The 27,514-nt window shown below is 43.5% G+C and overlaps 2 protein-coding genes and 1 long non-coding RNA gene across 6 annotated transcripts in view; 2 read left to right on the forward strand and 1 right to left on the reverse strand.

Annotated features, from left to right (window-relative positions):
* The first annotated feature begins 313 nt into the window (after positions 1 to 313).
* On the forward strand, positions 314 to 3,013 carry LOC122872847. Of its 2 annotated transcripts, none has more exons than XR_006377316.1 (2): positions 314 to 2,893; positions 2,925 to 3,013. It is a non-coding gene; the product is annotated as an uncharacterized LOC122872847 (long non-coding RNA). The 2 variants fall into 2 exon arrangements; XR_006377317.1 differs by having other exon boundaries at positions 314 to 2,814; positions 2,925 to 2,951.
* tmem178 (transmembrane protein 178) lies at positions 2,374 to 23,326 on the reverse strand. The gene is made up of 4 exons (XM_044188854.1): positions 22,677 to 23,326; positions 9,015 to 9,128; positions 6,752 to 6,889; positions 2,374 to 6,555 (listed from the first exon to the last, which is right to left on the reverse strand). The coding sequence occupies exons 1-4, from the start codon at positions 23,206 to 23,208 to the stop codon at positions 6,314 to 6,316; spliced, it is 1,026 nt and encodes a 341-aa protein (XP_044044789.1). The 5' UTR covers positions 23,209 to 23,326; the 3' UTR covers positions 2,374 to 6,313.
* Positions 23,327 to 25,078: 1,752 nt separating this feature from the next.
* The window catches only part of LOC122873927 (mitogen-activated protein kinase kinase kinase kinase 3-like), a 67,547-nt gene continuing 65,111 nt past the window's right edge, over positions 25,079 to 27,514 (forward strand). Inside the window, exon 1 of one of the 3 annotated variants that reach the window (XM_044191295.1) lies at positions 25,079 to 25,361. In XM_044191295.1, coding sequence (XP_044047230.1) covers positions 25,133 to 25,361 — 229 coding nt within the window. In that variant the 5' untranslated portion in view covers positions 25,079 to 25,132. The remainder of the gene's footprint in view (positions 25,362 to 27,514) is intronic. The other 2 variants (XM_044191293.1, XM_044191294.1) reach the window with 2 other exon arrangements.

Genomic DNA, 27,514 nt, shown 5'->3' on the forward strand with positions numbered 1-27,514 from the left:
TCGGCTGGGCATGCGCAGTGGGCAGGCTCTGACGTACATGGGCGGGGCTCCTGAGTGGGAGTGCGTGCTTCGTGGAGACGGCGCGTGGCAGAGTGACGTAGGCCAGCAGCGGTACTGCAGCTAGTTTGTTTATGACAACATGTGAATAAATTAAACTTATCAGGAACAGACTCGTGCAGTTTGCACAGCAAACACAGGGACAGACAAGGTCTCAGAAAGCAACAACTAAAAGCAGAACTCGGAATCACAGAAACACAAACTATTTCTTTCCTTAAAGATGGAAAGTGGTGTGAAAATGTAAAAAAGTATCACATCATAAGACAACTATGAATTAAAACATAAATATTGAGATTAGAAGTTTATTCTTGATCTTGGAAACAACAGTTGACAAAACAACAACAGAAATTTCACCACAAGGTCCATTTAGTAGCTGTTCTGAAGCTTTTGACTGCACCACATGAGCTTCCTCGTCAGATACGGTTGTTGTTTTTCTAAATCAAAATTCAAATTCAAGGATGAACATCTTGAGTACTGAGTGTCCTGCTGCCATGTGCAACATGTGACAGACACTTTCAGCGGCTTGGTAGGCAGGCGTAACAAAGGTAGACTGCCATAATAATACTGTGCTACTAACATAATATATAATAGCACAATATAATACTAATAATATTTCATCATAAAATGCTTTTAGCCATTCACATTTCCTAATGGCAAACCAGAGGAGTCCCTGATGAAGTGTGAGCTTTGTTTTGCCGGATGCTGCAGCTTCAGCAGCTCGGAGTTTATTACCGACTCACCTTCATCAGGTGGAGACAAACAGCACGTGGTCATGTTGCTCCGTACCTGCTGCATGTTTTATAGCGTGTTACACACAAACTACTTCATGAGGTGATGTTGAGTTTACAGACTGAGCACACAGATCAGTCAATGCAGGTTTAAACCTCAGAGACAGGGTTTCTTCGGGACGCAGCAGGGGCTGTAAAATAACTACAAATGAACTGTTGAACTGAATTCATAAGAAATAAATGGCTCACTTCACTATGCTAATGTTAACTAATGTTAGCTAACCTTCTTTAGATGTTACTGAATTAGTTTGTTGACTTTTTGTGACACTATGTTTCAGCACAGATGAACATTTCAATAAACTCGGTGTGTTTACTTCTTGTTTTTCTTTTGTGATAAAACCACCGAAATGTTCATCTGAGACATCTGTGTCGGTTATAACATCAGCACACTGCGTCAGTAACACAGCAATATCTAAAGTTAGCTAACATTAGCCACCAGAAGCTAGTGGTCATACCAGACCAAGCAAGCGTATTGAAACAAGCAAAGGTGTTTTTTATTGCCTAACTTTTCAACTTTTCACTTGTAAGAAGGAAAATGTTGCTGCTGGCTTAACCCTTAAATGGTTAAAGGTTTCATGGTTTCAGATCTTAAATATTTCTCTCTAATATTAAACATTTCTACACGAACGACAATCAAAGTTAAGGTTCAGAAATAAACACTTCAAACCAGAGAGAAGAGCTCAGAGAAAAACAAGAAGTACTAAAACTGCTGTAAAAAACTGTGTTCATGTAGAACAACATCATTAAGAAGCTGGTTGACCTTTAAACGGCAGCAAGGTACTGACAGAGCACGTTGGTTTAAATATGTCATGACAGAACTGACCGCAGTATGTTGCGTTAGACAGTAACAAACTGCACACTCTTCACTCTTTGTTGATTGAGGGCATCTGGAATAAGTTAACTGATAGTTTGATATTGATCAGTTGGTCTAAATCACAGGCGACAGATGGAGGAGCTCTTCACTGATGCTGCGTTCAGGGCGACACTTTAATCTAATATATCTATTTACATATATGGCTTAGATAGCAGCAGACACTGCTGTAAGCTGCTGTAAACGCCCTGCTGAGGCGTTTACTGTCACGTACAGTTATCACAGCAGCTGAAGCATCTATAACTGTATTTTCCATGAAATCGCACTGACTGTAATTCACACGTCTGCAGGCTGAAGGCATCGAGCTCAACTCACAGCTGCTGTCATGTGACAAACTGTGTCAAGCTGCTGAGTTTTGACATCAGATGAACTCACAGCTCAGAAAACCTAAAACCTGCCGAACAAACTGTCTGTGTATCAACACCAGGTCTATATTATGATGTGAGTTTAATAAAATTGACATTAAAATGAAAACTTTAAACAATGAACCATAGTTCTTGTATATATATCTTGCAATATGATATACAGCTCCTAATGAACTACAGAACAATACATTTCAAAAGTATATAATACTTCATTGAAATTATATCAAACAAATATGAAAACAAACAAGAGCAGGTCAGTAAAACACTGCAGAAGAGAAGAGAATCAGTCTGATGATGTTTATATTGTTTATTTACAGCTGAACATCAGAAGACTGAAGAGACAGTTTGAGCGTCCAGCAGAGGGCAGCACAGGGTTTCAGGAGGGGTATGATGGGGTATTAGATGGAATCAGAAAGTATAGGAGGGGTATCAGAAGGGTGTAGTGGGGTAGAGGAGAGGTTTCAAATAAATGGGAGACTCTATAAGGGTATCTGAGAGAAAGGGGGTTTTCAGGAGGTATTAGAGGGTACAGGAGGGGTTTCAGAAGGTATTAGAGGGTACAGGAGGGGTTTCAGAAGGTATTAGAGGGTACAGGAGGGGTTTCAGAAGGTATTAGAAGGTACAGGAGGGGTTTCAGAAGGTATTAGAGGGTACAGGAGGGGTTTCAGAAGGTATTAGAGGGTACAGGAGGGGTTTCACAAGGTATTAGAAGGTACAGGAGGGGTTTCAGAAGGTATTAGAGGGTACAGGAGGGGTTTCAAATAAATGGGAGACTCTATAAGGGTATCTGAGAGAAAGGGGGTTTTCAGGAGGTATTAGAGGGTACAGGAGGGGTTTCAGAAGGTATTAGAGGGTACAGGAGGGGTTTCAGAAGGTATTAGAAGGTACAGGAGGGGTTTCAGAAGGTATTAGAGGGTACAGGAGGGGTTTCACAAGGTATTAGAAGGTACAGGAGGGGTTTCAGAAGGTATTAGAGGGTACAGGAGGGGTTTTCAGGAGGTATTAGAAGGTACAGGAGGGGTTTCAGAAGGTATTAGAAGGTACAGGATGAGTTTCATAAGGTATAAGGGGATTTTAGGATCCATCAGTGGATATCAGAGGGTATTAGAGGGTTTAAGAGGGTATCGGATGGGATCAAAAAGTATAATGGGGTATGAGAGGGTAACAAAGGGTACAGGAGGGGCATGGTGGGCAATTAGAGGGCATCAGAATATATACAAGGATATGAGAGGGTTTAGGAGAGTATTGAGGGTGATCAGAGAGTATACGATGGGCATGATGGGGTATCATGATGGGAGGGTATTAGAGAAAATGGGGGTATCAGAAGATAAACTCAAAGAGGGTATTTGAGAAAATATGGGGTATCAGGGAGCATCTGAGAGTATCAGGGGGTGTAAGAGGGTTTTGGAGAGTATAGGATGGGTATGATGGGGTATCAGAGGGTACAGAAGGGGTATCAGAAGATTTTAGAAGGATTTCTAAAGGATTTTATAGGGTTTAAGAGTGTATTGGGGGTTCAGAGAGTATAAGAGATCCCTCTTATACTCTCTGAACCCCCAATGATGTGGGCATCAGAGTATTTCAGAGGCCAGAGAGGTTTTAGGGGGTATCAGACAGATGCTTGCATCTGATCAGAAATACCTGATGAAGAAACGTTCACTCCCCCATCAGCCTGCAGTGTTTGAGGGTTTAAGAAGGGGGTTTCAGAGGGTAAAGACGTGGCATCCAGCCTGCTGCAGTATCTGAGACTGAGCTGAAGATGACTGCAGGAACGATAACTCCTAAATTCAATAAATAATAAAGCACCAAGCAGCAGCATTCAGTCAGTTACATGACACATGACACATCAGTTTATACCTGGACTTCCTGTGTGTGGGAAGAAGACGAGGCAGAGAACATGTTAATCTGATCTCAGACCAGTCGACTGGGGAATCAGGTCCAGTGTTTGTTGACTTGTACTTTGTTTGATGAGTAAAGGGTTTTTATCTGGTCCAGATGTTCTGTTGTAAATGTTCCACATGTTCTCCAGATATACGTGATGTTCCTCATTCAGCTCAATGGTTAAACTCCAGGTCAGAGTCAGTCTGTGGCTCAGCTCGCAGGCCAATGGCTGAATGCATTTAAACAAACAACGACTTCTACATAACACTGCTTCAATTCATTCATATGCTCTCTTATCAGGTAAAAAAACACTATATTTTTATATACACATCTGTGTGTGAGAGAGCTGAGTGCGTGTGGATGAACTCTGTGATCCAAACCTTCGACAGGTACTGAAATATCTTCTCTTACAGGTCTGAACATCACATCTGCAGTGGACGTGAACCCAAACCAGATCATGGGGTGAGTACTGATGGAGATCAAACATCACCATGATCAGCCTGATAATGTTGCTGACTTCTTCTTTGATCAGATAGTTCCTGATTCAAATCATCATATCTCCAGTTTTAGTTCAGCTGCTTCGTTTAACAACTTTGAAGTCTTTTGTTCAATAAAAAAAAAAAATTATTTCTCAAAGTAAGTTATCGAAGAAAGTTTTGTTTTCGTAGCAGAACTAAAGATGGTCAATAATATCAACACTGTTATTAAAAAGTTTGAGATGATACCGAGCCCTGCTCGTACCACACACTGTCTGTCCTTCTTATGTAGCTGTGAAGCTTGACTTTTTAAGAGCTTTAAGTATCCAAAACTGCTGTTGAGGACAATTAGTTTAAGATATGTTTAGTATTTTACAGTTCAGACTGACTGTTGTGCTCTGCCAGGACTCACTGGATTTTCTAACTGTATCAAACATCAGCGTTCAGCTGCACAAAGAAAAGATTAGCTCTAAGGATTCTTTATAGCCTGAACATGCACTGAAAAACTAAATCTGATTTATCTGAGGATGATTCCTAAAGACCGGACTGAAGGTAAATTTGTGACACTGATTTTCTTCTACTGCTCTGAAAAAAGGCGGAAATGTGAGAAAACCATACGAAAGAAAAAACCTTGTAAAGACAGTTTTTGCACTAATCTGATCTGATTATAAATCATCTTAAATAAATCCCGTTCTGTGCTTCAGATGGGACAGTGCATGTACTGACTGATGCGGACCTGCAGGTTTGGATCATCAGGTTCAGTGTTTGTTGCAGCAGGAGAGTCTGATCTCAGTCTGAAGAATTGTCAGTGTTGTATGTTTATTGTATTGTTTTGGTCCAGACGTCCACATCCTCACTTTCTGCTTCAAAGGTCGAAGGAGTTCAGGAAGTCAAGCCGACAGCAGTCATGATGTCAGCGACACAAAAGACACAAAACTCTCTGGTATGTTTGATTTTTATAAGAATCTGGACGTCACTTCTTTGGGTTTAATATGACAGAACATGAACTTTTTAAACTGCACACTGAGCGGCGAAAGCTTCGGGCTGGATGGACTGTTGTGTCCTCAAGACAGATCAGAGTTGTGGAGGACCTGGACCAGCTGAGTGGGTTGTGTAATTTAATCTGTCAGAATCATCTTAATACTGTATATGATGTACTTTTATTGTTGAGATCTGTGACATTTCTGTTCCAGTCTGATTTCATTACTAATTCTGGTTTTAAAAGTTCTGGACCTGGACTGAGGCTTTATATTTCTGATGTCAGCTCAGCACAGGTGGACCCTGTGGCCGCAGGTTAATAGATAAATAAATGTGTGAAAGGAGCATCCTGTCCAGTGTGCAACAGGTGACATCAACTTCAACCGATCAGGTGAAGTGACATCTTCTCGCTGTGTCTGAATCCACATCAACACTGATTCTGGTCCTGATTCTGGTGTAAACCCAGCGTCTGTACAGAGTGACTCTGAAACAGTAAGTTAACATCAGTGTGAACAGCAACTCTCAAACTGACTCGGACTCGACTGCTGGGTCAGCTGTAATATTACACTGTGTGTGTGTGTGTGTGTGTGTGTGTGTGTGTTACATTAACGTCCACATCATAAACACCACAGCAGTCTCTCAGCAGGGGGCGCTGTGCTGCAGAGACACTCGTCTGTCCACTTTGGACACTTTGAAACACTTTGCTTCAGATTAAAAGTGCAATTCATTGAACACATTTTAGAAACAGGTGTTGAACTTGGAGGCTGACGCCCCGCCTCCAGTCTGTCCAGAACCCGGGTCACATAAACCTGGTGCAGACTGCTTCAACAAACATTGTCCGAGGTTTCTGTCATTAACCCCTCCCGCTCCTCCTCTATCTGATAAACAGCCGGCGGCTCAGACGGAGGACTCGCGGGCGGTTTTGGATCGCAGAGCTCCGGCCCGGCTCAGGAAGGGGAAGGTGGTACCGAGGCAGCCGGCGGCCACGGTCAGACCCAGGCTGGCCCAGGCGCAGCAGATAGACCAGCCGTAACCGTGATCCACGTCCGCCGGCAGACCGTAGATGAAGGGGGGGTTTCTGGAGAGGTCGTAGGTCACACTGGCTGCATACGTACACAGAGAGATGGTGCAGAAGATCCCTGAAGAGACCAGATCAGAGACCGGATTTTTTTAACATGGAGCTTTATTTCTGTCTTTATTGTGTTTCCTGATGATGTATTAGTTTGAGCTGAACTCTGATTGGCTGCTGCTCTGATCCTCACAGTCCTGACTGTCACCAGCAGAGGGAGACGCAGGTCTACCGTTACAGCACACTCTCTCTCTCAGGTGAGTTACCTGCCATCAGGAACAGCAGACCGGAGACGTGCTGCGTCAGACTCTCCTCCCAGAAGAACCCGACCGACGCCACGATGCTCCCACACAGCAGGACGGCCGCCGCCATGCCCAGAAACCCCGCCGTGATGCGCCGCAGGTCTACACGCACACACACACACACACACACAGTCACACACACACACACACACACACACACACACACACACACACACACACACACACACACACACACACACACACACACACACACACACACACACACACACACACACACACACAGTCACACACACACACTCACACACACACACTCACACACAGTCACACACACACACACACACGGTCACACACACACACACACACACACACACACACACACACACACACACACACACACACACACTCACACACACACACACACACACACACACACACACACACACACACACACACACACACACACACACACACACACACACACACAACACACACACACACACACACACACACACAGTCACACACACACACAGTCACACACACACACACACACACACACAGTCACACACACACACACACACACACACACACACACACACACACACACACACACAGTCACACACACACACACACACACACACAGTCACACACACACACACACAGGGCTGTCAGCAATGAGAGCGGTAAATGAGGAAACACAGAGCGTTTCCGTGGCAACCACTTCCTGCTCACCCCCCCGTCCTGTCTTACTGTTACATAACACTGTCATGGCATGTTTCCATGGCAACCGGTAACAAGCAGCGAGGAGGACAAACTCATTAAAGGAACTGTCTGACAAATAATGTTGATATCTAATGAAACTATACAATCAATAATCAATAATCTATCACCTGTGATGTGAACAGCCAACAGGAAGTGTTTAACAATCTGACAGTCAGCAGGTCACCTTCAGACTCTACTCTGATAGGCTCGCAGTAGAGTCTGATGCTCGGGGGTAATATTACAGTAATATTACTGTATTATTACTGCAGTAATACTACTGTATTACTGCAGTAATAATACTGTAGTATTACTGTAATATTACTGTAGTAATACACTAAACCTCAAACGTATATTTACAACAACAACAAAACACATGCAGAAATTAAAGCCCAGATAAAAATGTGTTTGCAGGTCATTTCTCTGAATGTTTGTGATTTTGTGTTTTGTCCTCAGAGGCCACCGTAGAGATTCACCTGTTAACGTGACGGTTAAATTACTGCTAAATAATAATGCTAAATTCCATTAAATTTGGGTTTAATTACATGAACGACTGGCTTTAGCTGAAGTGATGCACTGACTATCATTATTATAATTATTATTATTAAGCAGCAGTTCAGATACATCAGAGCTTCCAGTTGTAATCATGACTGATGTTGACGTGTTTACAAGTCAGAAACTCATAATTACGATAACTCTGACATGACATGAACGCAGCGTGAACAGTTAAGAGGCGCCCTTACCTCCGAACTCGTCCCTTTACCATTAAAAAGGAAAAATCTGTTGAAGATTATCCTCAAGAGATTCTAATCAGAATTATTGGCTAAAGAATCATTAAAATGATAAATGATATTTATCCTTGTAATGAGTTTGATTGATAAAAAGTTTTGTGATTATTGAATATGTGATATTGAAACTTTTGAACATTTGTTCTTTGCCTGTAATTATATAAGATCTTCAAAATTCAAAATTGGATATCTGAAAAATACTTTCAATCGCCCAAATTAGAACATAATAATATTAAATTTGGAGTATAATGGAGAATAAAAAAGGGAAATGATGTACAATAGTTTGCCAGACCACTGTGTTCAGTCTCCATGAATGAGTTAAAACATTTTAAGAAAGCACTGAAATGTATAAAAACCAAACAAGCCTTGGATATTTTCAAAAACATACATATATTGATTTCTGATTAGACCTCTGACCAATTATATTTATTTATTTATTGTTTTGGTTTTCTTTATTTTAACTGCTTCGTGCTCAGTCTGTGATTTGTACTGTTTGTACTTTGTTACCAACTTGTTATTGTAATGGCCAGACTTTTGATTATATAATAAAGATACAAAGTAAAATAAAAAGAGTCTGAACAGCTGACAGGAAGTGAACCTGCTGACAGGAAGTGAAACTGCTGACAGGAAGTGAACCTGCTGACAGGAAGTGAACCTGCTGACAGGAAGTGAACCTGCTGACAGGAAGTGGTCTGACACACTGTGTGTGTGTGTGTACTCACGCAGCAGGTGCCACTCATCCTGCTGGATGGTCCTGGTCAGGTTCAGAGGGATGTTCCTGAGTCTGATCGGCTGAGAGAAGTGATACTTCACAGCTGTGCATCGATCTGCGATACCTGCAGAGAAGAGACAGGTGATAACTACACCTGTGAAGACCACCTGACCATCACAACAATTTACAACCAAACCTGAGCAACACAAGGCAAGAAAAGTGTTTCAAGGGTCATTCCACCAATTTGACACATAAAGTTCAGTTTATTGGTCCTGGTTAGTCCTCCTCTGACTAACCAGGACCAGGAAACTGAACCAGGACCAGGGAAATGATCATGGTTGGCTCCTCTCAGCCTGTGAAAACAGGTGTGTGATGTCCTCTGGAAATGCCATAGTGATGTCATCAGGCTTTGAGTTACAAACTGGAGGTGTTGAGTCTGAAAGACGTGGCGGTTTACCAGTCAGGGAGGCTCTAATGAAGGACACTACCCAGGTGCATTATGGAAAATGTAGGATCCAGGGTTTTCGGATATGTCCACCTGTGTTGCTGAGATCTAATACTAAGTAGTGTGTGGAGGAGACACTGCTGTAATAATGAAACAACACAACAGCAGCTCTCGTCAGTAAACAGCAGCTCAAACACAGACACCACCACCTCAGATCCTAAACATGTCTGAAGCTGATAACCAGGAGAGAAGATTACATTTCATCTGTTAATTTCAAAAATCATTCTTGTTTTAGTATAAAAGCAAATCTAAAGATGATTTAATGCAGATTACCACACATAGAAACAGTATGTTGTGTATTTTACCATGCAGCCTGCGAAATACTCAATTAATCGACAATCTGACAACCGGGGGTCCCGTGCCGTGGGCGGTACTTTAAAAAAAAAAACCTTCAGCCACACGTTAACACACAATTTTTCATCATATATGTAGTGAAAAAATGAAGAAATGTTATTAAAACATTTTAACAAATTAGCAAAACGGGACATTTTTCACGTTCTGCAGAGTCCTGCACGTTTCCGGTTTTACAAACCAAAGTTCAGCATCAGTACCGACCTATTACCTGCCGTTATCTCTGAATCACTGCTGGACACGTCATGTTAATATAAGACTCACAACCAGGTAGGCTAAACCTGCTCCGAGCTGCTGCTGAGCAGAACTGACAGAAACTGTAAATATATGTTCAAAAATAATTAGATCAATAAATAAAAATGCAGTGACACGTGCAGAAAAACCTGTAATATTACACACAGCTGACATTGCGGGATACCTTCATTCATTATTTAAATCTTCAACCTGACACCAGGATTTTAACTGTTAACTGAGACTGGATATCTGCTGGATAAATAAAGACATAAGACATCAAAGAGGTTTTTTAGATAAGTAGAGGAGGAGCAGAACAGTTCAGTGTGTAAAACTTCCTGTATTAACTATGTAGTTTACAGAGTTACAGTATCCACAGTCTACATCAGCTGTCACATGTTCTGTGTCGCTCATCTTTCAACATTTAAACATGAAAATACATTTTACAATATAGATAAATAGAAAATAATTAGCTTAATTTAGACCCCTCCAAAATTTGATTTGGACGTCTTTTGGGGGGTCCTAGGTGTTAGTTAGAGGGTCCGAGACCCCCTGACACCCCCATACTGGGGCTTACTGTTATCATGTCTGTATCTTCTCTTGTCTGTATTTGTTGTTGTTGTCGGAGTGGCTGATCCTCCCCGCAGGGATCGATTGATCTAATCAGATCTGAGCTCAAGGTCCAATTTAATGCAGTGTAATGATGTAACATGATGCAATCTAATGTGATTTGGAGTGCTGTAATCTGATGTGTGGTCCAAGTGTTGTCAGGGTCCAGATCCTCTCTGTTCACCATCACTCTGACCTCCAGGTCTCAGGTCGGCACGCTGCCAGAGACTGCAGAGAAACAAACTGCAGACGTCATGGTGACCAACCAGGTTTTAATCCTGCAGAGACAAAGCAGAGTCTCTGCTGGTTACTACAGGAGTTAGTCTGCTGGTCTCAGGATCTAATGTTGTAGGACTAGTCTGAAACCAGCCTGAAACCAGTCTGAACCAGTCTAAAACCAGCTGAGGCCACTTTGAGACCAGTTTGAGACCATTCTAAGATCAATCTAAAACCAGCCTGAAGCTAGTCTGAAACCAGACTAAAAGGTAATCTGAGGAGGCTCTAGGGGGCGACCTATGGAGTAGACAGGTACGTGGTCCCAATATTTGCACAAAATTCGATGTAATTCTGTGTTATAATCCACAACTTTTATTATTTTTGTATTATATCTGCACTTTATCATATTGAGATGTCATTAACTCCAAGATGGGCCCCACCAAACAACCAGGAAAAGGCAAATTGACGATGACAGAGCTAGAAGCTAGGAATATGGCACTTGCTAACTGTGATGCTAAGATGCTAAGTGAATTCCAAGAAGTTGTCAAAGAAGTCATACAGAACGAAATCAACCCTCTTCGTGATGAGATCCATCAAATCATCGACCCGATTAAGACGGCCTTAGCAGCCCATGGAACAAGGGTTGATGGTGTAGAAGAGGGTATGAACACCCTAGCTGCACGCGTGGACGCACTGTAAGCTAATCATACCCAGCTTGCTAATGCCAACAGTAAACTTCAGTCTATACTGGACACACTGGAAAACTTCTCTAGGCACAACAAGATACGTATCTTGGGTGTTGAGGAAGGGCTGGAGAAGGGCAATGCCACCCAGTTCATCTCAGAATTTTTACATGGCTTACTGGGTGGACCTACTGGCCTCAAAGAACCAGTGATTCTGGACCATGCTCATCATTCTGCTACTCCGAAACCCTGTGAGTGCAAAAGATCCCGGCCATTAATTGTACAAATCTACTACTTCCAGGAGAAAGAATGGATCCTCCTCTTAGCAAGAGAGAAGGGGCCGACCTTACTCTCCAGGGAAAACAAATCCACATTTTCCCTGACTACAGCGCAGAGCTATTAATGATCTTTTAATGAGGTGAAATCTCTTCTTCGCAAGGCTGAAGTGAGATACTGTCAAAGTTAGCCACATCTCTCTCCCTATCCTTGTGTACTCTAGTGTGCTCTCCTCTCCTTGTGTTCCTTGTCAGTCCTCTGTTCGTCACTGTGTGTGAGTGGGTGTGTGGCAGCCACCGTGTGCTCTCTGATCTCTGCAACGCTGCTTTCCTGCTCTACCGCTTACACTACCCAAGCCATATCCAGAAGCCCCGCTCAACACCTACGCCCTTGGAAACCAGCCGGTGCTCCACGGACTGTGTCGGTAGACTGCACTCCTGTCCCCAGTGAACTACACCTGTTCCGCCCACCCTGGAAGAGCAGTACTTGTGTACAAATAAAAACTTTTTAAACCTACTATCCGCTTCTCCACCTCGCTGTGTCCTGCTCTAGGGTCGTGACACATAACAGAACGATCTGGCCAACATGGACCCAGCGGACACCAACCCAGAAGTAACTCCGTTCCATCAAGCATTAACCAGCCAGGGGATTCTGCTGGGACAACATGAACAAATCCTCCGGGCTCTCTCTGACAGCAATCAAGCCATGGTAACCCAGATCACACAACTCACTAATCAACTGTCAAGACTCACTACTCAGCTCTCTTCTCCTGTCTCTTTGGCGCAACCTTCACCGGCTACTCTGGTGAATTCGCCACCAATATTGCCTCCTTCGCCGGAGAGATGTAACGAGATGTCGGGGTTTTCTTCTGCAGTGCTCGCTGGTATTCTGCCAGCGACCCATGACGTTTCCTTCAGATCAATCCAAGGTACATTATATTGTGGGGTTACAAAGAGGGAGAGCGTTAGCCTGGGCGGAAGCTATTCATGCTCATCAACCACTGTTGTCCCTGTCCTTAGCAGAATTTTTGGTTAAGATGAGGAATGTTTTTGATCATCCAGATGCCCGTGGGAACGCTGGGAGGCAGTTGCTACATATCAGTCAAGGTAAACGCAGCATAGCGGACTATTCTGTTGAGTTCCAGACTCTGGCTGCTGACTCGGGGTGGAATGAGGAGGCACTTGTCAGTGTGTTTGTTAAGGGATTATGTGAACAAATCAAGGATGAGCTGGCTGCTCAGGATGAGCCCACTAGACGCTCTGATTTCCGCTCTCGCTCTCGCTGTGTCCTACTCTTGGGTCCTTAGATCGTGACACATAACAGACATGGACTTCTCTTCCTAGCCCGACTTCGCGTCACAAGCAACGGGCAAGACAAGATGTTTGACACCTGCTTTACTATACCCACTGAGCCAAGGCTTTGAATACATCCAGTCAACACAACAGCAGTATGGTGAAGTTATATTAAACACACTACAGTTATTGTTCCTAACCACTTAGGAATTTACTTTGACAATTATCATACTTTGAAATACCACAATACAGTGTGATTTGACTGTTATATTTGTTAGTATCTATGTGTGATGCTTCATTGTATTTTAAATGCTTAACTAATGTTACTGTTGTTGTGACAAAAGTAATTGCAGTGGGGCAATTAAGCTAACGTTACACTTAGCTAACGCATCGTTAGTGACATTGTTATCTTGTTAAACCGTCTAACGTTGATATGATGGACTTCGGGTAGCTAGCAATACACAATAAGCTCTACAATAAGGTGATATAACGTCACTGGGTGCTGTAATCTCACATTTTTATTTCATTGGTGAAATGCTGTGTTTAGTGTTGCCAATCTGTGATTTGCTTGGTGCTAACGTTAGCCCGCTATAAATAGCTGTAATACGAGCAAAACGGAAGTGAACCCAACCTCCAGTAATTCCGGATCAAAGGCAAAACTGCAGTAACACACTTACAATGGTAGAGGGCCCAATTGTACTTAGATTATCTTGGCAGACCAGCAGTTCAGTTTTATTGAATAGCAAGAAATTAGACCAACTGTAGGGTAGGGCTGCTCAATTATGGCAAAAATCATAATCACAATTATTTTGGTCAATATTGGAGCTCTATGTGTGTGGGCTTAGCACATACGTGCAGCAGAGGAGAGACAGGTGAACTATTCGAGTTGATGACAACTCGCTACATTACATAATGCTGAAATTCAACCGTGGTGTTCTGTCCGAAGATGCAGTTACTTAAACAACACTGAGTAAGAAATCTATAAATAATATGTAATTTTTTAAGCTATCAGTAGAGTAAAGGTCCACTAGCCACTAGGTTAATTTAAGCATTGTTAAATGCCATAGGCTTAAGCTAATAATGGTGACTAGCAAGTTATAGTAGGTATAACCCCCCCTTCATCTTGGCTCGAACTGAACTAAACACGCCACAGCCTGGCTGAGAAAGAGTTTGGGCTTTTAGGGAGGGGCGAGAGCGCACCGCTGTGAAGGTAAGGGGTGTGCTGGATTTGTAACACAAGACAAAACGATTACGTTCATGTTCATGTATGTCATTACGTTAGGGCTGCACGATTTAGTCTGATGCAAGGGTTCTTGGATACACAGAGTTCGATCAGTTGCCAATGTGCTATGGTGAAGGGGTGCACTTCATTCATTTGATTTTGCAACATTGCAAAAATCAGGCACATCCTGTCTCAAAATGATGCCAAAAAACTAGTGCATGCATTTGTTACTTCTAGGTTGGACTATTGCAATTCCTTATTATCAGGCTGCTGAATAAGTCCCTTAAGACTCTCCAGTTGATCCAGAATGCTGCGGCAATGCTGTACTGACAAGAACTAGGAAAAGAGATTATATCTCTCCTATATTAGCTTCTCTGCACTGGCTCCCTGTAAAATCCAGAACTGAATTTAAAATCCTTCTCCACACCTACAAAGCTCTTAATGGTCAGGCACCATCGTATCTTAAAGAGCTCACAATACCTTATTACCCGACTAGAGCACTGCGCTCCCAGGATGCAGGGTCACTTGTGGTTCCTAGAGTCTCCAAAAGTAGACCGGGAGCCAGAGCCTTCAGTTATCAAGCTCCTCTCCTGTGGAACCAGGTCCCAATTTGGGTTCAGGAGGCAGACACCATCTCCACATTTAAGAGTAGGCTTAAGACTTTCCTCTTTGATAAAGCTTATAGTTAGGGCTGGCTTGGGTGAGTCCTGAACCATCCCTTAGTTATGCTGCTATAGGCCTAGACTGCCGGGAGACTTCCCATGATGCACCTCTCTCCTCTCTCCTCCTCTCCCTCTCCATCTGTATGCATTTTTATCCCATTACTGCATGTTACTAACTCGACATCTTCTCTCTCCCGTAGTTCTGTGCTGCTCATGGTGGGATTTGTTGGGTCTCTGTGAATAATATTATAAAGAGTTCGGTCTAGACCTGCTCTATAGGAAAAGCACAAATAGATAACCCCTGTTATGAATTGGCGCTATATAAATAAAATTGAATTATCTTTATCTTTTGTTACTGTGTAACCTGAAAGTAAGCATGTTAAACAGTTGGTGGAATATATATATTTTTTCAGGATTAACAGGATAACAGGATTACATTGACACTTATGTTCGAATGGACTAGATGCTCAAAAGTAGGAATACCGTGTTAAGGTTTTGGGTACAGTTGATCAATGAAACTTGGGGGTTTCTTTCACCAAGGTTCCACAGGTGAATGGGGGGAGGAAGGATGAAGGGGATGTATCTGTTTTATATAGTTATTTTTTGTTATTTTTTTCTTTTATCTTTCTTTTCAGTTATCCCAAGTTCTTCTTGGCATATGTCCACAGCTAAGTAAAAGGAACTACACTCAATCAGATTGTCCCATTGTAAGTGGTAGCAATAGCAAGGCTCGGGGAGGGGGCAGCAATAATACACAAATCCTCTCCGTTTATTGCCTTGGATGTGACTGCAGACCCAAATGGACGCTTTATTGTAGTTTCTGGCTCTTTAACACCCCTCTTGTTCTAGAAAATATGTACACTCCCAATTGGGATGACAGCAGATGTTTTACTGATTTTCTCTCCAACCTTCGCAACATAGATTCACACCAGTTAATATTAGGCAGAGATTTTAATTGAACTTTAAACCCACAGCTAGATTGCTCCTCATCCCACCTTTCACTACCCTCAAAATATTCTGAAGTTCTGCAGTCGCTCCTCGAGATGTTAGGAACCCTAGTTCAATGGTGCTTCCTGTACCCTACATCTCGACAATATTCATTTTTGTGAGATTCCAAATGTTCATACTTTGTATTTTGCAATGTACTTATAATGACTAGCCAACTGTCTCGAGCCCAGCCTGTGATCGATCTAGTCCTTAGATATTTGACCTGCTAACATATATTGTGTTAAACTAGCATAATTACAGTATTTGCACCTGTTCCATGCGTTATCCAGACTGTTATCCCGAGACCAAATCTGATTTCCCCTCGTCATTCCACTGTCGTACTGTGTTGCAGGTAATATTTTATGCATTTCTTTGTGTTAGTTTTCATGACGTTTTATTGCATAATATCGCTGTAGCTCGCGATAGTTTGGCTAGCTCGTAGTCTATTGTAGCAGCCTGTTGATTAGCCACATGATGTGTACGTGTGCTGTGTTTATGCTCACCTCGTGCTAAATGGTGAACATGTTCTTCGATCTTTTCTTATATTTCAAAACAGATTACTGGGGGGTTTCACCAGTGTGATATCAATGCATATATTGATGTATTATATCATGCAAATGTGGATACAATGTAGCCTAAGGCATTGTAATGTAATAGAAAGGTAATAATATACACTATACGATCACACCAAGTTATAATCATTTCTGTTGTTTTATTTTGTAACACCAGATTCATGTATTTTTGTTTACTGAATTACACAGAGCGATAAGGAATGCACTCTGACTGTTATTCCCAGACCAATGCTGATTTCCCCTCGTCATTCCACTGTCATACTGTGGTGTAGGAGTGTTCTGTGCAATAAAGAAACCTGTAATCTACCTGGTTGTCTGTGATGTGTAGAAGCAACAGTAGTGTGGAGCTGCATCTTGTCACATACAGTACAATACACAAATAAAAACTTTTCTTGAGACCAACTTAACCCCGGACGTATCTGCTAGCACTGTGTGGGAAACCTTACAGGCATTCTTACGTGGTCGCATGATCTCATATAGCTCACTCCTTAACAAAAGAAAGCGAGAACCATTAAGAGTTAACTAGTCTCTTACTACAATTAGATCAGCAGCACTCACCCTCGCCTTCTCCTGAACTCTGTAAACAGAGGCTCTCCCTACAAACCAAATTTAACTTACTTTCCACTAAGCAAGCACAGGAACAGATTCTCAAAGCAAAACACTCAGCATACGAACATGGGGAGAAAGCCTCAAAAATACTCGCTCATCAGTTGCGACAGTTAAATAGCTCAAGGCTCATTCTTCAAATAAGACTTCAGTCAGGTGACCTAACAGAAAATAAATTATACTTGTAGCGATTTTTACTGTAATCTTTACAAATCTCAGTCACTGAATAACACAGCCATTAATAATGTGGCAAGAGTCCTGCCTCTGACGGCTTTCCCACCAAATTCTATAATAGATTCAATGATAGCCTTTCACCCCTATTAAGAAATATGTACATACATTCCTTCAACAATAAAACTTTACCAACAACTCTAGGACAGACTAGACTAGAACTTCATCTTCCCTTAATAATCTCACAGGATCAAACTGGCTTTATGAAGAACAGACAGGGGTTCTTTAATCTTCACCAATTATTCAATCTCCTACACACTCCACTCGGTCCTTGCCCAGAAGTGATGCTGTCATACTCTGCTCAGTTCCCCTTGGCCCCTGTCTCCAGACCTGCTCCCTTGGTTGTGTTTTTCTTTGTTTCATGTTGTTCATTGTTTCCTGTTTTATTTTGAATTACTCACTTCTCCTCTAATGTCAGTAACTTCACTTCCTGCCTTTGTGTGTTTCCCCCCAGTTTTTATTGTCTGCCCCGCCCTGATCAGTGTCACCTGCCTCTCATTATGCTTCCCTAGTTTATTTAGTCAGTGCCAGTTTGTCTTTGTCCCTGTGTCAAGTGTTCCACCCATTTCCCTAGTGTTTGTTCTCCCAGTGTTTTTGGACTTACTTTGTTTTCCTTGGACCTTGCCTGTCTTTTGGATTTTGCATGCACCCTGCCTGATTTGTTTGCCTGATTGGACTACCTTTATCTGGTTTTGACCTATGCCTGCCTGACCATCCCATAAGCCTTTCTGTATATTGACTTGTGCCATTAAATTCTGTTCCTGTGTTCCTGGTTACCCTGCTTGCACTATTTGTGACAGATGTAGAAAAAGCTTTTGACCGGGTGGAGTGGGACTATCGTTACCATGCACTTGGCAAATTTGGGTTTGGGCAGAAATTCATGTCTTGAATAAATATATCCAATATTATATATCCAACATATACTGTCCCAATGGCTCTTGTCGATCTAACTCTATCTAGATACTTCCCACTCCACTGCGGCACCAGACAAGGCTGTCCGCTCACACCTGTTATTTGCAATATCTATTGAACCCTCGCAACAGCCCTGCAACATGAGCAATTATTAAAAGGCATAAGAAAAATGTGTGCGTGAGCTGAAAGTGTCGCTGTATGCGGACGACGTCCTCCTTTACATCTTGGACCCCATTTCTTCCCTTCCTCATATTCTATCACCTTCTGGGAGTTTTGGTGTCATTTCAGGTTACAAACTAAACTTAAACAAAAGTGAAGTGTGTTTGTAAGTAAGTAAGTAAGATTGTTTCAGACTATTTTACCTACTTATCATATAACCCGATCATATAAAAAGTTGTTTAAAGCTAATTTTCCCCCCTTACTAAAACGCACAAAAAATGACTTCAGCAGATGGTCACTCCTTCAATTATCTTTAGCTGGTCTTGTTAACTCTGTAAAAATGAATACATTGCCTAAATTCCTTTATTTTTTTCAGTGTATTCTTGTTTTTATTCCTAAAAATGTTTTTAATGTACTGGACAAAGCGATGTCTTATTATATTTGGAACGGTAAACTCCTAGGGTTCGTAAGGAATACTTGCAAAGAACAAAGACTTCTGGTGGTCTAGCACTTCGCAATCCAGTTCTACCATTGGGCCGCAAATATACAAAATGTACTCTATTGGCTTAATAGCTCTGCTTCAAACTCCCCAGGTTGGGTTACTATAGAATCACTGTACTGCAAACAGACCTCACTAGCATCTCTGCTTTGTACGGCACTCTCACTAACAGTCACACCTTTCAGTAAAAATCCATTAGTGTACCACTCTCTAAGAACTTGGACACAATTTAGGAAAAGGTTTGGTCTGCAATCAATGTCAAAACTTGCTCCAATTAACAGAAATTATATGCTCCCGCCGTCTCTGACTGATTCTGCATTTAAATTATGTGAAAAACAAGGGCTGCAATCAATTAAAGACTTATATTGACAACATTTTTGCCTCCTTCAATCAGATTTTCCATAAATACCATCTTCCACCATTATTTTTTTCCGATAGCCATTAATTTCCCTTCCCTTGATATAATTAAGTCTCACTGGGAAACTGAGGATGATTGGAAGTCTTTTCTAGAACGAGTCCATTCTTCATCTATTTGCTCTTGACACAGGCTCATGCAGTTTAAAGTGGTACATCGCCTTCACTTTTCAAATGAAAAGCTTTCTAAGATTTATCCTGATTTAGACCCTAATTATAACAGATGTAAATCAAATATAGGCTCTCTAATTTACACCTGTCCAAGACTATCCCCTTATTAGACCTCTGTTTTTGAGACATTTACAGAGGTATTTGGAATACCATTTGAACCCACCCCTCTAATAGCAATTTTTGGTGTTGTCCAAGAGAACTTACCTTCATCCAAACAACAGGCTTCTCTAGTAGCTAGACAATTCTGTTACAATAATAATAATAATAAATACAATAATTCTGTTGAAATGGAAGATTCACCACCGTCACATATTCAGTGGATAAGAGATCTTATGCAGTTATTCCATTTAGAAAAAATAAAGTATACTTTTACAGGCTCAACTGACAGGTGCTATAACTTATGGCAGCCATTTTTATCTTATGTAGACAGACTAAAACTGCGCTCCCTCCCATTGCATAAGGGTCTAGATTTAGTTGGTCTCCTGTTGGACTATACAAACTCCATTAAGCCTGGACTTATCATTTGGATGGATGTTTTATATTTTATTTTTTTCCCCCATTGTCCAATGTCTGTACTTAACTTTTTTTTATCTTGTTTACTTTTATTGTGACCACTTTCATTAGGGCTGGCTTGGGTGAGTCCTGAACCATCCCTTAGTTATGCTGCTGTAGGCCTAGACTGCCGGGAGACTGATGCACCTCTTTCCTCTCTCCTCCTCTCCCTCTCCGTCTGTATGCATTTTTATCTCATTACTGCATGTTACTAACTCGACATCTTCTCTCTCCCGTAGTTCTGTGCTTTCTCATTTCTCTCCTCTCTCCTTTGTCGCTTTCAGCAGGTATTTCTGCCTCCGGAGCTGCAGAGTCTGGATCTGTGGTTGTGGGCCACCTGCTGCCCCCGTGTTCCTGCAGAGTCTGGCTCTGTGGTTGTGGGCCACCTGCTGCCCCCGTGTTCCTGCAGAGTCTGGCTCTGTGGTTGTGGGCCACCTGCTGCCCCCGTGTTCCTGCAGAGTCTGGATCTGTGGTTGTGGGCCACCTGCTGCCCCTGTGTTCCTGCAGAGTCTGGATCTGTGGTTGTGGGCCACCTGCTGCCCCTGTGTTCCTGCAGAATCTGGATCTGTGGTTGTGGGCCACCTGTTGCCCCAGTGTTCCTGCAGAGTCTGGATCTGTGGTTGTGGGCCACCTGTTGCCCCGTGTTCCTGCAGAGTCTGGATCTGTGGTTGTGGGCCACCTGTTGCCCCTGTGTTCCTGCAGAGTCTGGATCTGTGGTTGTGGGCCACCTGCTGCCCCGTGTTCCTGCAGAGTCTGGATCTGTGGTTGTGGGCCACCTGCTGCCCCCGTGTTCCTGCAGAGTCTGGATCTGTGGTTGTGGGCCACCTGTTGCCCCAGTGTTCCTGCAGAGTCTGGATCTGTGGTTGTGGGCCACCTGCTGCCCCGTGTTCCTGCAGAGTCTGGCTCTGTGGTTGTGGGCCACCTGCTGCCCCGTGTTCCTGCAGAGTCTGGATCTGTGGTTGTGGGCCACCTGCTGCCCCCGTGTTCCTGCAGAGTCTGGATCTGTGGTTGTGGGCCACCTGCTGCCCCTGTGTTCCTGCAGAGTCTGGATCTGTGGTTGTGGGCCACCTGCTGCCCCTGTGTTCCTGCAGAGTCTGGATCTGTGGTTGTGGGCCACCTGTTGCCCCAGTGTTCCTGCAGAGTCTGGATCTGTGGTTGTGGGCCACCTGTTGCCCCCGTGTTCCTGCAGAGTCTGGATCTGTGGTTGTGGGCCACCTGTTGCCCCCGTGTTCCTGCAGAGTCTGGATCTGTGGTTGTGGGCCACCTGCTGCCCCCGTGTTCCTGCAGAGTCTGGATCTGTGGTTGTGGGCCACCTGCTGCCCCTGTGTTCCTGCAGAGTCTGGATCTGTGGTTGTGGGCCACCTGTTGCCCCAGTGTTCCTGCAGAGTCTGGATCTGTGGTTGTGGGCCACCTGCTGCCCCCGTGTTCCTGCAGAGTCTGGCTCTGTGGTTGTGGGCCACCTGCTGCCCCCGTGTTCCTGCAGAGTCTGGATCTGTGGTTGTGGGCCACCTGCTGCCCCCGTGTTCCTGCAGAGTCTGGATCTGTGGTTGTGGGCCACCTGCTGCCCCCATGTTCCTGCTCGACAACTGCTGCTACAGTTGTTGTTATTGGCTCTGCTACTGATGCTGACATTATTATTCCTATAGCTGTCATTTCTATTATTACTAATTTATTAATATTAACACTACAATTACTATTCTACTATATAAAAAAAAATAATTCTAGGTGGTCTTTGCATTGTGCCTCCCTCTCCCCCACCACCTGAACCACCACCTGTCTCGCCTGTCTGTACCTGAACCCCCACCTGTCTCACCTGTCTGTACCTGAACCACCACCTGTCTCACCTGTCTGTACCTGAACCACCACCTGTCTCACCTGTCTGTACCTGAACTACCACCTGTCTCACCTGTCTGTACCTGAACTACCACCTGTCTCGCCTGTCTGTACCTGAGACAGTTCATCAGCTCACAGTCTGAACAACAGTTTACACAACAACAACAAACTCACATGACTTCATCTACAAAAGTTCCTTCAATACTTTCAACACTACAATACTTTTTACTACAGTATCATAACATAATATAATATTCTGTTTTATTATTTGACTGTTTTAATTTTATTTCTGTATAATTATTATTATCCACCATTATGTCATTATGTCCACCTTCAATCCTAGCATAATGTAAACATTAATATAGTTATTATGAACTGTATACTGTATAGTTATGTAATATAAACCATATAAACTGTATTACAGTATCAGTATATTTGACCTCTGTCGACGAGCTACACCTTCATTAATACATTAATGCGGTTATTATAAAATGTACAGTGTGTGTGTGTGTGTGTGTAGGCTTATATACAGTTTATGCAGTGTGAGCGACATCTACGAGCTTGTCGATATCCATAAATACATTAATAATGTTGTTATAAACAGTATATGTACCGCGTCTGTATAGTTATGATGAATATACATAGCCTACTGTATATCTGTGTATATATATATATTTAGGCAGTCTGACCCCGGTCGATGAGCTTGTCGATGTCCGGGTCCAGGTTCTTGAAGTAGCACTTCCTCCACAGGCCGAAGTGTGTGGAGAACAGCGGCCTGCCGCACTCGGTCTCCAGGATGCCCATCCCCAGGATGGCCCGCCAGTTCTCCAGCAGTTCCTCCTCTCTGCTGCCCACATGCACGGGCTTCATCAGCGCCACGTCCCGCTGCCGGGCCCCGCCGCTGCCGGTGTCCACCAGCGGCAGGTGGTAAATGGGCATCTCCCGGTTCTTCTGGTCGTTGGAGTCGGATCCGTGGCGGTCGCAGTTGTCCTTGTGTCTGCGGGTGTCGGTCTCGTACCAGTGGTCGGTGGAGATGGCGGTGACCAGCAGCAGTAGGGACAGCACGCTGAGCGCGAGGCTCACCGCAGACACCGTCACCGTCACCGGCCGGGCTCTCTCCATGGCCGGGACATGGACCGAGCCGCTCCCGGTCCCGGTCCCGGAACAGGTCCCGGTGCTGCTGTTCGCTCGGTTCTCGCTGCTGTTTCCGTTACTGAGCATCTTCTGCTGCCATCCTCGTGCCCGTCAGCCGTTCCCCGTTTGCTCTCTGGAGCGCGTTGTCATGCCGACTGACGGATCGTCAGAGGTGCGGGTGAAGGCAGGTAACGCACATCAGCACCGGAAGTTCACTGAGACAGCCTTCAAAATAAAACAGTTCCACATTCAGAATGATGAAAACATGATGAACACATGAACCATGAACACATGAACACATGAACACACGATGAACACATGAACACACGATGAACACATGATGAACACACGATGAACACATGAACACATGATGAACACATGATGAACATACGATGAACATACGATGAACATATGATGAACACGTGATGAACACATGAGCACATGATGAACACATGATGAACATACGATGAACACATGAACACATGATGAACACATGATGAACATACGATGAACATACGATGAACACATGATGAACACATGAACACACGATGAACACACAATGAACATATGATGAACACGTGATGAACACATGAACAAGTGATGAACACATGAACACACGATGAACACATGATGAACACACGATGAACACATGAACACATGATGAACACATGAACACATGATGAACACATGATGAACACATGAACACGATGAACACATGAACACATGATGAACACATGAACACACGATGAGCATGCTGCTGCTGAACTTGAACCAAACATACAGGAACATTCACACCTGCTGAGTCAAACTCACATCGGTCTCACAGCAGCAGACATGACGTCATGACTTCCAGCCTTCAAAATGAAAGGATGAATGTCCGAGTGAATCTGCATCACATTATATGAATGATGAGTTTTTAAGAGCAGAAGCCTCCAGTCTGCTGGTTGTAGAAACAGATTGTCTGTTCATTCATAATGTTAAATGTTTTCATTCTTCAACAAGAACAGTTTTTACACCTCTGATCAGTTATTATACAGTAAACCGATTTCCGATACTGTCACTGTTGTCATGGAAACAACAATACCAGGCAACGGGAGAATACCTGTAAATATTAATTTTCCATAAAAATCCCGCCATAATAATGAAATCATTAAGTGAAACACAGATAGAAACACGTGACAGTAAAAATCCGTTTCACATCAAAATCAAACACACATTCCTAACGTTTCATCACTGAGTCTTATTTTGAAATCAGAGACCGGAAGTGTGGATGTGGCGTCACGCGGCTGACTTGACGGTGCTGAGCCTCCTCAGTGAGCTGGGCGTGGTCTCGCTCTCTCACTGATTACTAATGATAATAATATAAAACATGACAACGATAATACAACGTTATAATAATGATAATAATTATTTTGGGAGGATCGTCGGTTTCTGGATGAGGGTCTCAGTAGAGTTCCACAGAAGCTGGACCAGGTCTCTGTAGAGTGGAATCAGTGCAGGTTCGGCAGTGCAGGTGTCTGGTTCGGTAGTCTGGTGTGTTTCTGGCACTAGAGTTTTGGTATATTTGGTTTCTGCTGTGGAGTCCGGTCTAGACCTGCTCTGTAGGAGAAGTGCAATGAGAGGAACTGGCGCTGTATAAATAAAACTGAGTTGCAGCTGCACAAAATATTAAAAATCACAAAATATTAAAAATTGTTGTGTTGGGTCATTAAATAAAAACTATAAAATGTACATTTTAGGACTATCAATAATGAATTAATGAAGCCAACGAAATTTAAAGTCCACGAAAGAATGCAGATACATAAAATCCTTTAACAACAACAATAATAAAACAGTTTTATCACCAGTATCTGAAACTATCAGAGAAAGCTAATTGCTGTATGACATCATTATAATCGTGTTATTATTTTCCATCACGCTGCTGTCTCCCAGCTTTATTGTGAGGTTGATTCCCATTTCTCCCACTGCCCCTGAACGCCCTCCCTGCACATCGCTGCGGTGGACAGTACGCATGCGCCGGGTTCGCGGAAGGAGCCATGTTAAAGTTGTGTTGACAGCGTCTGTTTTGTGTCTGTTAGTCCGGGTTAGACCCGGTCTGTCTGGCTTAGAGTCTCCGGCTCGGTTCGCTCTGAACAGCCGGGAAGATGAGCTGCTGCCCGGACATCTCCCGCAGGAACCCGCAGGAGGACTTCCAGCTGATCCAGCGGGTCGGCAGCGGGACGTACGGCGACGTCTACAAGGTACAAGCAGCGACGTCACAGTCTGTGATTTGACTCTGTGTTAGCTTAGCAGCAGGTTAGCTCAGACCCGGGTTAAACACGGGACGGTGGGAGGTTTCATGTGTATTACACGGTCAAGTGCAGGTGTGTGTGTCAGCTTAACTCTGTGCTGTTTGAGAGAAAGTTATCATTAAGTGATCAATAAGTTGATTATTGTGACGTAGTTTTGAGATGACGTCAGATCAGGTTGTGTTTAAAGGAACAAAGCGCAGATTTTCACGCTTCGTTCAAGTTTTTAGATGAACTTCATTCGTTTGAGTTGACTTGTCAAACTGAGCCTGCAGACAGCAGATCAGGAGGAGAGAGCCCACCTGCAGAGCGCAGTCTGGGAGCCAATGGGAACAGAGCAGGGTGGCGGGATGCTGTCGCTTCCTCTTAAAGGGAAAATCTTTATGTGGCTGTCCAGCCTGTGCTGATGGTAAATGTAGTCTATTAATAGCTCGTCAGTGCTGTCCTGACAGAGGCAGTCCTCCTCAGCCGCAGTAGGCAGCGCCTACAAGTACCAGCATGCATTACGTGCAAGCGTCTGACGCCGATGCTCGCCCAGCCAAGACCCCAGGAAGTGCGCCAGACTTTGAAGCCAAACCGGTCAAACCGCGTAATTACAACTTCCGGGTCCGTCATGTGATGCACACGGCCCCAAAAGACTTTCCCCCATAGACTTACATTGTGAAAAAAGCGTCACAACCTCGCGAAACGACTCGTCTCACCATCAGAATTAGATCCGTTCGGTCCGATAACAGTTGTAACGTCTACAAGAGCCGCGTGATTAAATCATTTTATCCCCATTCAAGTTAGCGTAGTCTCAAGCGCACCGCACGGTGTGAAAGATCCAGGTGTTTTTATATCAGACAGTCAAACCTTTTGTCTTCCTGCTCCACTGAGCAGCTTTCATGGGAATGAACGGGCCCCGCCCTCGACGCTGCGTCCTGCTCTCTTTATACGTCCATGCACCCAGCGGGCGTCTGTATAACGACAAAGCTAACTGAGGCTAGCTGCACTTCTACCGTGAATATCAACACAATAACTGCTTTTAACCAAAAACTTCCCACCGCAGGCAGAGACTAGAAGTCCGAGCTGAAGTGGCCCGCAGGTCTTCCTGCCTCCGACTGGGTCGCTGTCTTGTCAAATGACAGCGCTGAATGCAGGAAGAACTGCTTGGCGAACCCATTTTTCTCTGTCAATATAGCACTGACAGGAAATTATTGCTTCAATCGACCATCAGCGCTGACCGGACATCCACATTCCAGTCCGACACACACGAGGCTCGTTTGAGATGAGCCAGACCGACGCAGACCTGCGTAATTTCGATCGCCGTCTTGCCCTGAACCCTCAGATTTAGTTGACGCTGGTTAGTGCTTGAGTGCGAGAGGCTGCAAGGGAACGAAATGGTAAAATGGGACAGCGATGTTTCGCGTTACCTTGACCAGTGATGATGATTGGTTTCCAGTGCAGTGAGTCTGCGGGACCCACAGGGGTCATTTCAGTGGGTCCCCAATAAAATTAGTGTTTTTTGACAAATTGTCGTGTTAAACTCGTGTTTAGGGTTTCATTAGGATTTTACCGATACTGCTACTCTATCGGCTCTTTTTCATTACTAAATAGTTGCTTTTTAAAAAATGTATTCTTTAAAAAAGAATACATTCAGAACAGGATTAGCATTTAATATTTTAAATATAACTAAATGTTGTTTCTAGAGCAGCAGCGTCACGATATAAACTCAGTAATATCTCAGTGGAACATCTGAAATGTAAAATAAATTAAATTCTTTTTATTTTACGTTTCGTATTTTCTTCACGGCCAAGACACTTGTGGGACCGACGATTTGTGCGTATTCCACGCTCTTTGAGAGGTAATTTTCAAATAATCACTTTATTCGTTTTCATCCAAACAGCATCATACACTTGCATGTGAACTTCTTTCTTCTTGTAGTTACTCCTTCCATGTTTGTTTGCCTTTATTTTTATGCCTCCGGGCTTCCCCATGTGTGTTATTCCTTTGGGAAAAGTCTGCAGAGATGCAGACTTATGGAACGTGTGCACAAAGGGCTCAAAAAGTGTGCGCGCCCTCTTGCACCTGATGACTTGACAGTGGGACAGCCCTAAGCCGTCGCA

Source organism: Siniperca chuatsi, linkage group LG3, assembly GCF_020085105.1.
Source record: "Siniperca chuatsi isolate FFG_IHB_CAS linkage group LG3, ASM2008510v1, whole genome shotgun sequence".
NCBI lineage: Eukaryota > Metazoa > Chordata > Actinopteri > Centrarchiformes > Sinipercidae > Siniperca > Siniperca chuatsi.

Excerpts from the sequence above, each read along its gene's own strand:
- tmem178 (XM_044188854.1), bottom strand. The coding sequence starts at position 23,208 with ATGCTCAGTAACGGAAACAGCAGCGAGAACCGAGCGAACAGCAGCACC. Across the intron at positions 9,129-22,676 it reads CGACAAGCTCATCGACCGGG|GTATCGCAGATCGATGCACA; the intron begins GTCAGACTGCCT and ends TCTTCTCTGCAG. Across the intron at positions 6,556-6,751 it reads TCTGCTGTTCCTGATGGCAG|GGATCTTCTGCACCATCTCT; the intron begins GTAACTCACCTG and ends TGGTCTCTTCAG.